The sequence below is a fragment of the Somniosus microcephalus genome, chromosome 2 (genome assembly GCF_052327205.1).
Source record: "Somniosus microcephalus isolate GS21.2 chromosome 2, FLI_Smic_1.0, whole genome shotgun sequence".
NCBI classification, from domain to species: domain Eukaryota; kingdom Metazoa; phylum Chordata; class Chondrichthyes; order Squaliformes; family Somniosidae; genus Somniosus; species Somniosus microcephalus.
In genome coordinates, this window is record NC_140988.1 from 111,312,084 (window position 1) to 111,325,571 (window position 13,488).

Below are 13,488 nucleotides of genomic sequence, written 5' to 3' on the forward strand. Positions count from 1 at the left end.
CGCCACAAAGAGCAGGCGATACAGTGCCGGGGACAGGGTTTTCATTAAAACCGAAGTGGAGCGGCTCCTGAAAGAAGGGATTATTGAGGGCAGCACCAGCCCCTGGCGAGCCCAGGTTGTGGTCGTTAAGACCGGCGAGAAGCAGCGCCTGGTCATCGACTACAGCCAGACAATAAATCGCTACACCCTGCTGGACGCCTACCCACTCCCCCGTATAGCTGATATGGTCAACCAGATCGCGCAGTACCGCGTCTTCTCGACCATTGACCTGAAATCAGCGTACCACCAGCTCCCCATCCGCCCTGAGGACCGCCAGTACACTGCCTTTGAGGCAAACGGCCGCCTCTATCACTTCCTTAGGGTTCCCTTTGGCGTCACCAACGGGGTCTCCGTCTTCCAAAGGGAGATGGACCGGATGGTAGATCAAAATGCGTTGCAGGCCACTTTCCCATATCTGGACAATGTGACCATCTGCGGCCGTGACTTGCAGGACCATGACGCAAACCTCGAAAAATTCCTCCGCACCGCCCAACTCCTAAACCTGACATATAACAAGGAGAAGTGCATATTCCGCACAAACCGCCTCGCCATCCTTGGCTGTGTTGTGGAACACGGAGTCATCGGCCCCGACCCCGACCGGATGCGTCCCCTTATGGAACTTCCACTGCCCCACTGCCTCAAGGCCCTGAAGAGGTGCCTAGGGTTTTTCTCCTATTACGCCCAGTGGGTCCTCTACTATGCGGACAAGGCCCGTCCGCTGATCAAGTCCACCTCTTTTCCCTTGACGGCAGAGGCCCGCTTAGCCTTCCACCGTATCAAGGAGGACATTGCCAAAGCCACCATGCACGCAGTGGACGAATCCATCCCCTTCCAGGTGGAAAGCGACGCGTCTGACTTTGCCCTGGCCGCTACCCTCAATCAGGCGGGGAGACCCGTGGCCTTCTTTTCACGAACCCTCCAAGGCCCGGAGACCAGACACTCCGCTGTTGAGAAGGAGGCCCAGGTGATTGTGGAGGCTGTGCGTCATTGGAGGCACTACCTGGCCGGAAAACGATTTACCCTGCTCACTGACCAGCGTTCAGTTGCTTTTATGTTTAACAACAAGCAGAGGGGCAAAATCAAAAATGACAAGATCTTGAGGTGGAGAATCGAACTTTCCACCTACAACTACGAGATCTTGTACCAGCCCGGGAAGCTAAATGAACCCCCGGATGCGCTATCGCGTGGCACCTGCGCCAGCGCGCAGATCGATAGACTGCGGGCCCTCCACAATGACCTCTGCCACCCGGGGGTCACCAGGTTCTTCCACTTCATCAAGGCCCGCAACCTGCCTTACTCTATTGAGGAGGTCAGGACCATGACCAGGAACTGCCAAGTCTGCGCTGAGTGCAAACCGCACTTTTATAGACCAGACAGGGCCCACCTGATAAAAGCCACTCGCCCCTTCGAGCGCCTGAGCGTCGATTTTAAAGGGCCTCTCCCCTCCTCCGACCGCAATGTGTACTTCCTCAATATTATTGATGAGTACTCCCGTTTCCCGTTCGCCTTCCCCTGCCCGGACATGACCAGTGCCACGGTCATTAAATGTCTGAACAACCTCTTCACCCTGTTCGGCTTCCCCAGCTATATCCATAGCGACCGGGGCTCATCGTTTATGAGCGACGAACTCCGTCAGTACCTGCTAACTAGGGGTATTGCCACAAGCAGGACCACCAGTTACAACCCCCGGGGGAACGGACAGGTGGAAAGAGAAAATGCGACAGTTTGGAAGGCCGTCCTGCTAGCCTTAAAGTCTAGGGGCCTTCCAACCTCCCGCTGGCAGGATGTGCTCCCCGATGCGCTCCACTCTATTCGGTCACTGCTCTGCACTGCCACTAACGCCACCCCTCATGAGAAAATGTTTGTCTTCCCAAGGAAGTCCACATCGGGGACATCGCTACCGCCATGGCTGACGTCCCCAGGGCCGGTCCTACTGAGAAGACACGTGAGGACCCATAAAACGGACCCCCTGGTCGAGAGGGTCGACCTCCTCCACGCCAACCCCCAGTATGCTTACATCGCATACCCGGACGGGCGGGAGGACACAGTCTCCATAAGAGACCTTGCACCCTCGCGGGCCGCAGTAACCCACTACCCACTACCACCCCCCCCCACGATCCGATATCCAGCCCCAGCAGACGGCAGGCCTGGGCCCCGCGACCCGCTCGACATCTACGAGGACGACACGCCTGTGCCACAGCCTACGCTGGACTCGACGCCGGAAACTTCACTACCCCTGCCGTCGCCACGCAGATCACAGCGGCAGACAAGACCTCCGGAGAGACTCCAATACACTAACTTTTAATACACTTCACCCCGCCGGACTCAATTTTAAACAAGGGGTGAATGTGGTAAACCACTGTTTGTATTCCTGTTTGTCCTGTTTGTATTCCACTGTGTACATGCCTGGACATGCCTCGGCTGACTCCTCCCACAGGTCCTAGTATAAAGGTGACTGCTCCCCAGCCCTTAGTATCATGGACCGGTCGACCACGCGAGGCAGACCTCCATTCTGTTGTTAATAAAAGCCTTTAGTTACTCTTCTAACTCTCAGTCTTTTATGAGTAATTGATAGCGCATCAGCTACTTAGCCTCATGTTCTTTCATACTAATATGGTTGTCAGTGGCTAAAGCCTAGCTGGTCGCTTCCTGAGCCACATATATGAGTGTTCGCTATAACTTCCAGACATGGATGAAGATATTATGATAAACATACCTTGAATGAAAAACAAAGATGCAACAATATTGAATATAAAACAGAAAAACCTAATTTTACACACTTCATTGAAGCTACAGTTTGGTTTGAATTATGAAAAACTCTCTACACAGTGAGAACCAACACAAAAGTCTGAATGATGGTTGCATAACACATTAGCACAAAGTAGTCAGTGTATCAATGGCAAAAACAGACCAGTTTAAGCCCCAGCACAAAGTGCTGGGTTTAGTTTACTCGCCTGCCTCCATGTATTGCCACAGTCGGAGGTTATGTACATGTCTTCCTTGTACTCAACCAGCTGGGCACCTAGGTTTCCTAAGAGACAAGAAGTCATTCTTTTATTTTATGTAAAGACAAAAAAAGTGTTAAGCAGATGTGTACATATTGCTTATTACGAACATGCGAATGGACAGAGGGATTATTTTCAGCATCCTTTCCCACCAGCTGGAGCACTGTGCATTTTAATGAAATCATTGCTAAAGAATGCACACATTTTATTCATCTTCTCAGTAGTAAATGTAATGGGACATAAAAGGAGGAAATGTAAAATTAGAGAATTAAAGAGTGTTCCGATTTTGAGAAACTGCTGCAGATGGGGACTGGGTAGACCGGAGTTTAAATCCATCCCACATTGATGGAATGAAAGTCTCTGTCTGTTGGCTGTAAGGCTATTATGTGAAATGAGCATCGACAGCCGCGAACCAGTTGCTGGTGGGCAAGAGCCGACAGCATAAACATGTCCCTAACGAGGCACTAACTGGCACTACATTGGCAATCTCACTCAGAGAAGCCACAGGGTGGCTGGTGTGGGAAATTGAAAAAAAATGTCACACTAATAGTGTTCTTTTGAGGTTGGACTTGGGGCACATTGTTGGGGCAGAGTGGAGGAAGCTTTACTTCAGCTGTAACTGTGCTGCACATGACTGGGGAGTGCTTAAACTGGAGTTAATGAAAGAGACAAATTTCCTCAGGGCTTCTCCCGCTCCATCGCCCTCACTTCAGCAGAAACCCCATTTACAGGATTTCTGCTAAACTCCCATTGAAGTTAATGCAGTGCAGCAGGTGAAGCCCTGAAGAAATTCACCCCCTAAACTGTCCATAAATTCAAACAACTGTGGTGAAACTGCTATTAAAAGCAGTTAATTTTACAAAACAATGACACTGTTAACGAATACACACTTTTTCCTTTATTAATAATAATAATGTCACATTTTTTCTTGATAGACTCAAGATCAGTATCTAAACTTCGGAACCAAAAATATATAAAATACTGCACAATGTTGATTGGGTAGTTAAGTGCTGTGGAAATTGTTTCATGATTATGACCAATGCACTAAAAAAGGATATTTGTTGCTTTTAAAAATCATTTGCCAACATTACCTTTATTGTATATTGCTGAATAACAAAAGAACATTTCCATCAGAAGTGCTAATCATTTGCACACCTTGATGGGAGCAGAGCATTACTCTCAAGAAGTATGGATAATGCGCCAGGTTTTGCTGGAGCGAGGCATCTCGCGCGTGTTCTATTAGTTAGTCTTGTTCATGAACGTTTAGGTTTTAACATTTTTTGTCCACAAAGTTGCTGGAAGTGCGAGCTGATAACAGCGGAGCGAGGGTAACAAGGCATCTGGGATCTTGGTGAACAACGGGACAAACTGTGTATCTCCTTAACCAATGAGATTAAAGGATTGAGAAATAAACAGAAGACGGACTGAGAAGGAGGGTGAATTAGAGTTCAATGTCAAATCAGGTACAGAGAGAGAAATAAAGAGAGGGGAAGAAAGATTGGTTTAAGAGAGAGAGAGAGAGAGAGAGAGAAAAGAGACACAAAGGAAAAGTAAGAAAACAAAATAAAAAATAAAACATTTGACAGTTTTAAAATCTCCTAAAGCAATTCACAATCTGAAGGATTGAGAAGCCACACGTTCACTTTATGGGCAAGAGAGGTTGATTGGTAGTCAATAATAATAATGTTGTTGTTAAAAGGGTACTTACGCTGCTAATTATATAACTTAACTTTCTTTGGCGAATTTAATGGGCAAATGCAGAAATTTCATGAAAATCATGGGGAGGTTAAGCGCGAGGTGCTGTTTTTGCGACGCTAACAGCAGAGAGGCACAAAACCAACCAGAAAACTGTGGTGATTTGCAATTCACAAGGTAGCTCTTCCTCGCTACAAGTTGCTGCCCAATTTGCGCACGATAACGGCGTACGTCATTCAGGCGCCATTACCCTTTCAGCAAAATCTGGCCCAATATCAATGTAGCTATACTTCTAGTGCCTTGGGCACACCTGTACAGCTGCATCCTTGATTGTTTATGCACTCCACTATGATGATGTCCAGATTCTTGAGTAAGTTGTCATGAGATCGGTCCTTCACAAACAGCAGGACTGGTCATAACACCCAGAACTTGAGCCAGATTATGAGCCAAGACATGTATGGCCAGGTCAACATGCCTTGGGTCCATGCTTTTTGACGATGGATGCCCAAGTCTGTCAGGAAAGGATTGGTCACACAGGAAACACAATCAATTGCAATCTACTCCGTACACTTGCCTCTTGAGATCAACATTTCAAGGCAATAGCTGCCTCTTGGTTGATCTAGACTTCTTGGCAGAATAGAAAGTGTGCCAAACAAATCATTGGCAAGAAGGTTTAGAAGGGATAAATACCCACTACCATGGGTATTACTGTTGTTGACAAACTCCAGATCAAGATACCTGAATCTTGATGAGGGGAAGCAGTCAAGTTACATAGTCTAGTAGTTGTCAGACTATGCCAACAGCTACACAGGGATACAAATAAGAGTGTATCGTGGGCTGCTGAAGAAAAGGCTCCACTGCTTGGATAGAATCATGTAATGATACAGCACAGAACGAGGCCATTCCGCCTGTCATGCCTGTGCCGGCTCTTTGAAAGAGCTATCCAATTAGCCCCACTCCCCTGCTCTTTCCCTATAGCCCTGCAAATTTTTCCTTTTCAAGTATATAACCAATTCAGTTTTGAAAGTTACTATTCAATCTGCCTCCACCACCCTTTCAGGCAGTGCATTCCAGATCACAACAACTTGCTGTGTAAAAAAATGTTTCCTCATGTCGCCTCTGGTTTTTTTGTCAATCACCTTAAATCAGTGTCCTCTGGTTACCAACCCTTCTGCCAATGGAAACAGTTTCTCCTTATTTACGCTATCAAAACTGTTCATGATTTTGAACACCTCTATCAAATCCCCTCTTAACCTTCTCTGCTGTAAGGAGAACCACCCCAGCTTCTCCAGTCTCTCCACGTAACTGAAGTCCCTCATCCCTGGTACTATTCAAGTAAATCTCTTCAAGACCTTGACATCCTTCCTAAAGTGTTGAACATAATACTCCAGCTGAGGCCTAACCAGTGTTTTATAAAGCATAACTTTCTTGCTTTTCTACTCTGTTTCTATTAATAAAGCCAAGGATCCCATATGCTTTTTTAACAGCCTTCTCAACTTGTCCTGCCACCTGCAAAGATTTGTATACATACACCCCCTTTAAAATTGTATCATTCTTCATTCTTCTTACAAAAATGTATCATTTCATACTTCTCTGCATTAAATTTCATCTGCCATGTGTCTGCCCATTTCACCAATCTGTCTGTGTCCTCCTGAAGTCTGATACAGCAAAGCCTATGGGCCCCAACAACATTCCAGCTGTCATGCTGAAGACTTGTGCTCCAGAACTAGCCGCGCCTCTAGCCAAGCTGTTCCAGTACAGCTACAACACTGGCATGTATCCGACAATGTGGAAAGCTGGCCAGGTATGTCCTGTCCACAAAAAGCAGGACAAATCCAATCTGTCCGATTACTGCCCCATCAGTCTACTCTCAAGCATCAGCAAAGTGATGGAAGGTGTCGTCGACAGTGCTATCAAGCGGCACTTACTCACCAATACCCTGCTCAATGATGCCCAGTTTGGGTTCCGCCAGGACCACTCGGCTCCAGACCTCATTACAGCCTTGGTCCAAACATGGACAAAGGAGCTGAATTCCAGAGGTGAGGCAAGAGTGACTGCCCTTGACATAAAGGCAGCATTTGACCAAGTGTGGCATCAAGGAGCCCTAGTAAAACTGAAGTCAATGAGAATCAGGGGGAAAACTTTCCACTGGCTGGAGTCATACCTAGCACAAAGGAAGATGGTTGTGATGGTTGGAGATCAATCATCACAGCCCCAGGACATCGCTGCAGGAGTTCCTCAGGGCAGTGTCCTAGGCCCAACCATCTTCAGCTGCTTCATCAATGACCTTCCCTCCAACATAAGGTCAGAAATGGGGATGGTTGCTGATGACTGCACAGTGTTCAGTGCCATTCGCAACTCCTCAGATAATGAAGCAGTCCGTGACCGCTTGCAACAAGACCTGTACGACATTCAGGCTTGGGCTGATAAGTGGCAGGTAACATTCGCGCCACACAAGTGTCAGGCAATGACTGTCTTCAACAAGCGACAGTCTAACCACCGCCCCATAACATTCAACGGCATTACCATCGCCGAATCCCCCACCATCAACATCCTGGGGGTCACCATTGACCAGAAACTTAACCGGACCAGCCACATAAATACTGTGGCAACAAGAGCAGGTCAGAGGCTAGGTATTCTGCGGCAAGTGTCTCACCTCCTGACTCCCCAAAGCCTTTCCACCATCTACAAGGCACAAGTAAGGAGTGTGATGGAATACTCTCCACTTGCCTGGATGGTTGCAGCTCCAACAACACTCAAGAAGCTCAACACCATCTAGAACAAAGCAGCCCGCTTGATTGGCACCCCATCCACCAACTTAAACATTAACTCCCTCCACCACCAGCATACCATGGCTGCAGTATGTACCGTCTACAAGATGCACTGCAGCAATTTGCCAAGGCTTCTTCGGCAGCACCTCCCAAACCCGTGACCTCTACACCTAGAAAGACAAGGGCAGCAGGTGCATGGGAAAACCACTACCTTCAAGTTTCCCTCCTAGTCACACACCATCCTGACTTGGAAGTATATCATCATTCCTTCAGTGTCGCTGGGTCAAAATCCTGGAACTCCCTCCCTAACAGCACTGTGGGAGTACCTTCACCACACGGACTGCAACGGTTCAAGAAGGTGGCTCACCACCACCTTCTCAAGGGCAATTAGGGATGGGCAATAAATGCTGGTCTTGCCAGCTACGCCCACATACCATGAAAGAACATTTTAAAAAACTGTTATTTTCTACATTTCTGAGTTTTGTGTCATCTGCAAAATTTGAAATTCTGGCCTGTATACCCAAGTCCAGGTCATTAATATATATCAAAAAGAGCAGTAGCCCTAATACCGACACTTGGGGAACACCACTGTATACTTCCTCCAGTCTGGAAAAACAACCATTCACCATTACTCTCTGCTTTCTGTCCTTTGGCAAATTCATATCCACACTGCCACTGTCCCTTTAATCCAATTGGCTTCAATTTTGCTAACAAGCCTATTATGTGGCACTTCGTCAAACGCTTTTTGAAAGTCCATATACACAACATCAACTACACTACCCTCCTCAATCCTCTCCGTTACTTCATTAAAAAACTCAATCAAGTTAGTCAAACACAATTCACCTTTAACAAATCCATGCTGACTTTAATTTATTAGCCCATACTTTTCCAAATGCCAATTAATTTTGTCCCAGATCATTATTTCTAAAAGTTTGCCCACCACTGACATTAGGCTGACTGGCCTGTAATTGCCGCATTTATCCCTCGCCCCCTTTTTTCGCCGTCTTTTGGATGAGACGTTAAACCGAGGCCCCGTCTGCTCTCTCAGGTGGACGTAAAAGATCCCACAGCGCTATTTCGAAGAAGAGCAGGGGAGTTATTTCCGGTGTCCTGGCCAATATTTATCCCTCAAACAACATAACAAAAAACAGATTATCTGGTCATTATCACATTGCTGTTTGTGGGAGCTTGCTGTGCGCAAATTGGCTGCCGCGTTTCCCACATTACAACAGTGACTGCACTCCAAAAGTACTTCATTGACTGTAAAGCACTTTGAGACATCCGGTGGTCGTGAAAAGCGCTATAGAAATGCAAATCTTTCTTTCTTTTCTTTCTTTGTAAACAGCGTAACATTTGCAATCCTCCAGTCCTCTGGCACCACTCCCATATCTAAGGAGGATTGGAAGATTGTGGCCAGAGCCACCGCAATTTCCACCCTTACTTCCCTCAGTAAACTAGGATGCATCCCATCTGGACTGAGTGATTTTTCTACTTCGAGGACTGGTAACCTTTTAAGTACCTCCTCTTTATTTTTATCCTATCCAATACAGCTACTACCTCCCCCTTTACTGCAGGATCCTCTTCTCTAATGAAGACAGATGCAAAGTATTCATTTAGTACCTCAGCTATGCCTTCTGCCTCCACAGGAATATCTCCTCTTTGGTACCTAATTTTGGTACCCTTCCTTTCACTATTCTTTTACTATTTATACATTTATAAAATACTTTTGGGCTCTCTTTAGCCTCTAATCTCTTCTCATACTCTCTCTTTGCTCCTCTTATTCCCTTTTTTAGATCTCCTCTGTACTTTTTATATTCAGCTTGGTTCTCTACTCTATCATGAACCGTACAATTGTCCTAAGCCTCCTTTTTCTGTCTCATTTTAATCTTTATATCTTTTGCTATCCAGGGAGTTCCAGCTTTGGATACCTTCCTCTTCCCCTCATGGGAATGTGTCTATTCGGTACCCGAAGCACCTCCTCTTTGAAGGCCTCCCATTGTTTAATTGTTGTTTTGCCTATCAATTTTTGATTCCAATCCACCTGGCCCAGATCCCTTTTCAACTCAGAGGTTAGCCCTCCTCCAGTTAAGTAATTTTACACTTGATTGTTGCTTGTCCTTTCCCAGATCTATTCTAAACCTGATGCTATTATGATCACTCTTCCCCAAATGCTCCCCCATAGGTCTGATAGTGTCCTACTGTACAACCCAAAAAAAGTATCCCAAGAGATAGTGGCATGCTGCAGAATTAAGCTGTCAGAACAGAAATAATCAAACAGTAGGTGGAAGAGGAGGCCAAGGAAAACCCTGAAGAGGATGCTGATAATGGGCCCAAGGCTGCAGAATTTCCAGTTCCACTAGAGCTGCAGGAAGGACGACAAATCCAACAACATATAATAGCCAACCCATTCATTTAAAATTCAGTCACCCTGCACAAGTATTGATACAGGTAAACTATCCTTTATCCGAAAACCTTGGGACCAGCTGTGTTTCGGTTTTCGGAATTTTTCGGATTTCAGAAGGTTTTCTGACAACAAACACTGTGCTTGTAAACACTCGGGCCCTGCCTTGGAAGCATCTCTGAAGCTGTTGCTAAGCTACAGAGACTCTTTCCACAGCCTGACTGTTTAAAAAAATGCTAGGGGAAGAAAAAAAATGCTAGGGGAAGAAAAAAAACCAAACAAAACGGCTGCTGATTTCTGCCGTTAGATCGAGGTTTCCGGCTCCCCCTGCTCCGTATCTGAATTCCTTGACTTAGCGCAGGTCTGGGGCTCGACTGCCGCCACCAGTTGTGGGAAAGCCAGATATCGGCTGACTCCTACACTAAGCTGGCCCGCAAATCAGGTCGGGGGGGGAAGAAAAGACTATCGGACGGGCCGCTGCAGCTATCGGACGGGCCGCTGTATTGTTGGGTTCACTCTCCCGGTACCTCCTTCACACTGCCCGGCTCGGCCTGCAATCTCCTACCCAGGAGGGAACTCTGTGACCCTCTGCCCTGCTCACAGGGAAAGGCAGAGCTCCCGGACCACTCCTGTCATGTTTGGCGCCACTCAGGTCATGTCGTGCGCACGACTTACGCTCCACGAAAAAACTTTCGGTTTTTAGAGGTTTTCGGAAGTGCAGATAAAGGATAGTCTACCTGTAACTATTTTTAATGAATTGGCACAGCAAACCTATATACACCACTATCAGCTATTTGATCCCAGCCAACATGCATGTGCAGCCATTCATTGCTTGCTATATACATTTTCCCCAGGACAAATGAACTCTGCACAAAGTCAAAATCCCATTACAGACATTTATTTCCAGTCAGTATTTTTTTTACCCCTGTGCTTCCCCTTTGTGAAGGAGGTGAGGTGGCTGGCTGCTGAATGGCACGGAGTGTTTCCTGGAATAAAGATGATTCTTTACTAACCCACTATTGGTCATAAGGTGGCCTTGCAGCTGCTGACACCACATCTGATACTGTGGTGGCTGCCTGGGTCTGCTCCTTCCTGACTGCACTGTCCACTGAGGTCTGTTTCACATGGTCAACCCTGTCCTGCAATCGAATAGTGATCTCGCAAATCACACAGCTTCGCATTGTATTTCTTTTTCCCCATTTATACCTGCAGGAATTCTTGCTTTTTGTCACTTGAATGAGCTGGGTGGCATGGATGTTTAGTTGCCTGGAGAAAGCTTTCGGGCTTGGGATCATATTCTGCAATTCAATTTGTTTTTCTGTGAAAACTAAAACCAAATGCAGTAATGTATGCACAATTACTAATTGTCTGCTTTTGCAGTGGGCAGTCAGCTTTTCCAACACCTTGTTGTGCTGTTTGTATGGAGTCCTGGAAAACAGCTGATTCAGGAATAGCCTAAATTGTCAGTGGCTGAATCACTTCCACACTGATGCTGGTTTGTTTTTGCTCCTGTCCAGGCAGCCACCATGAGTGAGTGAGTGAGTGAGTGAATGTGTGTGTTCACACTCCCCTCCCTGTGCAGCAAGTCTGAGAGCAGCTCATATGCACGTGCATGGTGCGAGTGGCAGCAAGCTACGTGTGGCAGCTGCTTGCTTAGGGCTTGCTCTGTGTACTCAGTGGCCACTTGCATCATGCTGTATTAGACTGTGCCCCTCTCTATGGTTCTGTGATGGAGAACTGGCGCAGCATGGTCCTGACACCGTGAAGCTGAGGAAAGCAGCCCCAGAAAGACAGCAGTACCATGAGAAGATGCCAGACAAAACATCAAGTTTTTTTCACGTGGGGGTCACGGTGTCCCGCTAAGCCAAAGGCACCTTTAATGGTTTTAGAAGCACTTTTTTACCTGAGAGAATCACGTGATTGCATATGACAGTACTGGTTAAATATGGTGATGGTGAACTTTCCCTGGTTTTGGTGAAAACAGTGAGAACTGCTGCTGATGATGGCAGGAAAAGAACTGAGGTGCATTTCCAGAAAGAGGCTTAAATATACAGCAGGAGTGGGGAAGACATGGCCCCAGCAACAAGTCAAATCTTTGAAGGGACAGTGCTGTTGTGGGTGACCCCTGTTTGGATGACATCCTACACATGTGTGTGTGAATCCATTCAAGTTTTAAACTCATTCCAAAATACATTCCAGAGAAGAAGCCTTTTTTTTAAAAAAGAGATTAAACCTTTCATTAAATATAACTTATCCAAATAATCAGTTTTACCTGCTCCCATAATAAGTCCTGGTGCAGAATCTTTGGTGTGAACAGTGCCTGATACATATGGGTTGTCAGCCCAGCGCAGGTGCAGGTGAACAGAGCATTCAGGCTACAGAAAAGACAAGCAATAATGTCATATTTTAGGGCCATTTGATCATTTTCATTTAATTCATTACTTTGTATGAAACATATTCCTTTATCTGTATTTCTCGAAGCTTGTTTCTAATTGACACAACACAAACCAAGAAACAATACGGACTGAGATGACATAACCAGTAAGGTTTTCTAATTTAGGCTAACACAATTCTCAGCACGTTTTAAACATCTGAAGTACTGCATTCAGTTTTGGGCATCGCACCTCAGGAAGGATATATTGGCCTTGCAGGGGATGCAGCGCAGAGTCACCAGAATGATTCTGGGGCTTAGACGGTTAAATTATGAGGGCAGGCTGCATAAACTTGGCTTGTATTACCTTGAGTATAGAAGATTGAGGGGTGATCTAATCTAGGTGTTTAAAATGTTAAAAGGATTTGATATGGTAGATACAGAGAAATTATTTCCACTGATGTGAAAATCAAGAAAAAGCAGACATAATCTTAAACTTAGAGCTAGGCCATTTAGGAGGGAAATCAGGAAGCACGTTTTCACACAAATGGCAGTAGAAATCTGGAATTCTCTCCCCCAAAAGGCTGTAAATGCTAGGACAATTAGAGCTATCAAACCTGAGATCGATAGATCTTTGTTAGGTAAGGGTATCAAGGGATATGGAGCTAAGGTGGGTCCATGGACTTGAGGTACAAATTAGCCATGATCTAATTGAATGTCAGAGCAGACTTGATGGGCCAAATGGCCTACTTCTGTACTGTGCTGTTCTATGATTCCATGTTCTGGTGTAAGATTTAGTTCTGACAGTTCAATAGAAAAAGCTTTAAAAACACAAAGAGGTATCATTGGACTCATGACATGTAACACGCATATGGCGTACAGGAAAACAGATTCATACTTCTTTTTAGAAAGTTACTCTAAGACAACCACAACAGAAATAAAAACACCACAACAATATACACTGTGCAAAAAACAAAACACCAGGTCAAAATAACTCTATCGCAAAACACCCTAACCATCTGCTGTTTCTGAGACCTGCAGCACAATCAGTATGGTTTCCTGACAGCTGACACTCAGTAATACGGCTTAATTTGCAGTATGTTGCCAAGGACACATGCATAAAGTAGTGCTCTCATTGTAAAGGCTTTTTTCTGTAGTTTACACAAAGATAGTGAGAATGCATACATATTTTTTTACCAGAAAATC

At 45.8% G+C, this 13,488-nt stretch overlaps 1 protein-coding gene across 1 annotated transcript in view; it reads right to left on the reverse strand.

Annotated features, from left to right (window-relative positions):
- The window catches only part of sorcs2 (sortilin-related VPS10 domain containing receptor 2), an 879,651-nt gene that overhangs the window by 161,002 nt on the left and 705,161 nt on the right, over positions 1 to 13,488 (reverse strand). Inside the window, exons 11-12 of the mRNA XM_085964704.1 lie at positions 12,184 to 12,286; positions 2,994 to 3,070 (exon numbers count right to left, since the gene is read on the reverse strand). Coding sequence (XP_085820830.1) covers positions 2,994 to 3,070; positions 12,184 to 12,286 — 180 coding nt within the window. The remainder of the gene's footprint in view (positions 1 to 2,993; positions 3,071 to 12,183; positions 12,287 to 13,488) is intronic.